At 39.4% G+C, this 5,000-nt stretch overlaps 1 protein-coding gene across 1 annotated transcript in view; it reads left to right on the top strand.

Moving 5' to 3' along the window:
• Wnt2 (Wnt oncogene analog 2) overlaps positions 1 to 5,000 on the top strand; it is a 128,260-nt gene that overhangs the window by 122,477 nt on the left and 783 nt on the right. Inside the window, exons 7-8 of the mRNA XM_076197603.1 lie at positions 2,488 to 2,656; positions 3,534 to 5,000. The exon at positions 3,534 to 5,000 is cut by the window's right edge and continues 783 nt beyond it. Coding sequence (XP_076053718.1) covers positions 2,488 to 2,656; positions 3,534 to 3,685 — 321 coding nt within the window. The 3' untranslated portion in view covers positions 3,686 to 5,000. The remainder of the gene's footprint in view (positions 1 to 2,487; positions 2,657 to 3,533) is intronic.

Raw genomic sequence — 5,000 nt, 5'->3', positions numbered from 1 at the left:
CTCTCGGTCCGTCTCTTTTCCATATAAAGCGTTAGATTTGTAGCATTAATGTTATGAACATGAACAGAGAATATGAACATTTAAAGTCACACAAATACATGGAAGGGTATGTGTGGCAAACTATAATTTTTTACTCGAAAGTGATTGAAGTGATGCAAGAGGGGGAGAGCTGGGTGGGCTGTGCTTACCTTGATCTTGAGAAGGTTTTTGATAAAGTACCTCACAATCGATTTAACTGTGAATTGAATCATATTAGAAGACTAAGAGGCAAACTACTTTAATTATTATTATTTTTTTTTTTTTATTATTATTTTTTTTTTTAAGGAAGGTACATGAAGACAGTAGTAAAGGATAAGATGTCAGAATGGAGAGTAGTGACCAGCGGAGTTCCACAAGACTCAGTGTTAGCACCAATAATGTTTCTTATCTATGTTGATTTGATGTAAATTATAACAACCTATGCTAATGTTCGCAGACGATGCAAAAATCATGAGAAGAATGAAAAACGAGGGTGGCTGTAGGCTATTGCAAAAAGACCTAGAGACCATATTAGCATGAATCCAAGAATAGAAAATTAGTTTTAATACAAAAAAAAAAATGCAAGTTATTGGAAATAGGAAATATTTCTAAAATGCCATCTTTGAACTATTCCTTGGAAAATTAACCCATTACAAAAGCAAGAGGGGAAAGATTTAAGTACTGACAAGGACAACCTGTCACCTGACATATCAGCTGGATTGTGGGAGAGACATGGACTGCTGCAGAAGATTCAAGAGGATTTTCACTGTATGGATGAATAGATGGTGAAAACACTCATAGAAACCTTGATCCGTCCGACACTGGAATAAGCGTCAGAATATGCGTCCCCACACAAGGATATAAACAAGATCGAGAGAATACAAAGGGCAGCACCCAAACTAGTTCCCAGCCCGACAGATAAACTATATAAGGAGAGACTAAAAGTATTGGGTCTGCCATCATTGGAAGATCTAACAGAAAGAGGTGAAAGGGGACAAACTACATTGACAGACGAGATATCTTCATTAGGGATCGAGGGGTTGAGATCTTGAGAACAAATTAAGAAATACTAAAAATATACAAGATGTGAAGAAATATAGTTTCCCATATAGATGTATAAATACTAGAACTAGTTTAAAGGGTGATATAGCCCAAGTTGGAATGATACATGGATTCAAATCTAACCATGATATCTGGAAAAAAAATTATACGGCCCAAGTTGAAAATATACATGAATTTGAACCTAGGTGTGATAAATTGGAAAATAAGAGACGGGACCCGATGAGCGTTACCTTTTTCTTGTATACCACAATGAGGTAAATACAAACACACACACACACACACACACACACGTACATACATACGCTGGACTTGACGGCACAGTGGCAGCATTCACAACCGTTACTTCATCTGTCTCAGTTCGAATCCTGCCTAGGCTGAAATAATTATAGTGTCGATGCACTGCGAGCCGTTACTCCAACCCTCGTGGGCGGGGAGTTAGATGTGTATGCATTAGCTCATAGCACTGTCGTATATGAGTTCTGAGCTCTTATCCGGTAGGGTAATAGCTGTCGATCACAAGCCCAACAATTGATGCAAAACCAAGTTGTACAACACATACACGGCTCGACGGCGCGGTGGTAGCGTTTGCAACCGCTACTTCAGCTATCCGAGTTCGAATCCCGCCCAGGGCTGAAATAATTTCACTACCGGTGCGCTGCGAGTCGTTACTCCAAATCTCGTGGGCGGGGAGTTGTGTGTGTGTGTGTGTGTGTGTGTGTGTGTGTGTATTCACTTGGTCTTTTGGATCACGTGTTGGACTCGTGATCGACAGCTATTTCCCTCCTGGAAGAGAGCTCAGAGCTCGTAGGTCCGATCTATGGGCAATGCTATGACCTTGCACACACACACACCCCCAACTCCCCGCCCACGAGAGTTGGAGTAACACCCCTCAGCGCTGCGATACTGATATTATTTCAGCCCCGGGCGAGGATCGAACCCGGACCTCCGTAGTGGCAGGCCAGAGCTCTAACCACAGCGCCATGAGAGGTGTGTGTGTGTGTGTGTGTGTGTGTGTGTGTGTGTGTGTGTGTGTGTGTGTGTGTGTGTGTGTGTGTGTGTGTGTGTGTGTGTGTGTGTGTGTGTGTGTGTGTGTGTGTGTGTGTGTGTGTGTGTGTGTGTGTGTGTGTGTGTGTGTGTGTGTGTGTGTGTGTGTGTGTGTGTGTGTGTGTGTGTGTGTGTGTGTGTACGGTCACAGCATTACCCATGGATCGGTCACATGTGAGCTCTGAGCTCTCATCCGGGAGGGTAATAGCTGTCAATCACGAGTCCAACACTTGATCCATGGTGAAACACACACACATACATGTACATAGTTTGTCATTATATTTCCGGAAAGTATCCATACAATGATGTCTGAAAATGCCGAATCAATTCTGAAGAGTTAATGTGTTTGGCGTTTAACCGCAGAGTCGGCGGCGATCTGTTCCACTCTTGACCTTGAAGCGCTCTAAGAGAGCAAGAAGGCCGAGAGCATCGCATCTGGTCTTCCTTCAAAAGAGTCCAAATTACTGCGAAAAGGATCTTGCTGTAGGATCTCTCGGGACGCTTGGAAGGACCTGTAACAGAACCTCCAAAGGTAAGATTATACATTGTTTTTACCAATTAACGCTAATACGTGACATGACTCACAAAACGAATACAGTACAAATAAATATAATCGGCACAAGAACCAAGCACACAGAACTTTAACATTTCATGCAATCACATGATATGTACATTACTGTCACACAATAGACCAAACTACAGCCACAATATTGCACACAACTCAGTCATCCGACTGAATCGCCCTGGTTTTCAGAGCGGTCTCGTAACAATACACGAGGACACGCTACACTCATAAAGTTGTAGGTATATGCATTTATGTCCATGTTGCACTTTACATATATTATTCTTGTTAATGCTAAATTATCTTATTGAGCTATGCAAACACTTGGCACTAGGTTAAAAATTCTCGATTCTTCAAACTGCAGGACGCGACTTCAGTGAGTTTGTTTGAGTAGAAACGACTTACGTTACAATATTTTATTTTTCAAATCTCCAAATGTCAAATTAGCTTTGTGTCATATATTGAGAAGCTGAATGACGAACTAAGAGAAGTTAAACCCATACGAATATTAGACACATTATTGAATTGTCCTTAGGGAAATCTAGAATAATGTAAGTGAAGTCGCCTTCCAGCTTTTCAAATTCACAACATTTAACGAGAATACTGAATAGCTCTAGCTAACATGAAATACTTAAAAGTGCAACACAGACACACATGGATTGATGTATGGGTTGTGGTCTTATAAATATATATTCAGTTGTATTGTTTTCCATTTATATAGATATTCTATCAAAACCTTTTTAAACAAACAATGAATATTATTACAAACACGATAATTTTATGCAATACCAGGCATTGTTTGCGTCAGAAATGTAATATTTGTATGTTTGCCCCCTTCTTCCCTTAGGTTCGGATGGATGTGATCTTTTGTGCTGTGGTAGAGGTTATAACACACGACAATATGTACGAAAGTGGCAATGCAATTGCAAGTTCCACTGGTGCTGTTTTGTACAGTGCCAAACTTGTCAGGAGGAAGCAGAAGAATACACCTGTAAGTGAGTCAAACCACGAGGAAACGATTAATGTTCCTGCGACTGGCCTTGTTCCGTTCTCTGTGATAGAAGAGAACTATCCTGTCAAAACAAAAGAAGACACTTCGTCTGGTGTTGACAGAAATTGCAATACCAAACGTTCCAGTGACTATAATTGATATGAAACTACAACGTGAAGGTTTCAACATGTGGTGACTTTATACGATCATTTAGTCGTATTGTTGTGTTCAAAAGAAAATGAACGTCCACTTGATCTTGGTTTGGTGCAAATTTGTAAATATTTTTTTGCAATAAGAAATGTAAAAACTCATTTGCAGCTAATTTCAATCGACCAAGGAGGTGATGAGGTGCTTTACGGTGATTGCCTGTTGACTCAAAGTGCAGATGTGAAATTGCAACAATTGTTACAAAAAATATGTGAACAATTCGACTTGTAAGCTAATGCTGCTTAGCTCAACGTTCCCAGGGGAACGTAATGTTGCTGGTGATAAGTGGCCTGAGGTAGGCGAAGAGAGATTGATAGCAAAACTTGCAAATTGAAAATCAATGTACTGGATCAAACCTGTGTTAATGTATGCAAATGCCTTAGAAAATCGAAGAGCCGGGCTGTTGTTTAGGAACTACCTGCCTATGACTTCCCACTACAAAGTGATTAGAACAGGGGTAGTGTTTAGAGCTTTAGTTAGAAATGATCTAGATTACAGGAAAGATAAGAGTGATTATAAAATGTACATAATTTATACCCTATATATGGAGGGAAAGAATTCGGTTAGTTTGTCATAATACACTAACTTTATCTGATTTTTCATGAAAAAGTGAAATTAGTATTAGGTAAAACAGGAAACCTCGCACAGGTAAACCATTTACATAGACAAGAGACTTTTCTCTCAAGCCCCATTTGAAATAGTTGATATAAGCATGGAAGAAATTTGAATTTTTTCTAATCTGGTAGGAGGGTAAACAAAGTACTTAACGATTTTTTGTCCAAAGGATTTTTTTTTTTTTTTAGGGGGGGGGAGTTTTCAAAAGAAACCTGTATGGAAACGGTGCAGGTATTTAAAAAAAAAGTATGAAAGATTCAGTAAAAATGATTAATCGTCTGAGGTTTAGAGCATCTCTAAATATCAGGAACTTAAACAACAATAAAGGAAATTGTGTGACATCCTTAAAGAAAGAAATGTGTCATTCCCAAGTATATTGAGTATCATGATATTATAAAATAAATATGGAACCATCAAAAGCTTCGATGAGCAGAATTGTTACGGGAATGATTTGTGTATGCGTGATTACCTTAATGGGTTCATGGCAAAACCAGGCACAGT

Source organism: Oratosquilla oratoria, chromosome 1 (assembly GCF_046742065.1).
Source record: "Oratosquilla oratoria isolate Oo_2021 chromosome 1, ASM4674206v1, whole genome shotgun sequence".
Taxonomy (NCBI): domain Eukaryota; kingdom Metazoa; phylum Arthropoda; class Malacostraca; order Stomatopoda; family Squillidae; genus Oratosquilla; species Oratosquilla oratoria.
Note: the sequence above shows the minus strand (reverse complement) of the source record. Positions and strands in the feature narration are given on the sequence as shown.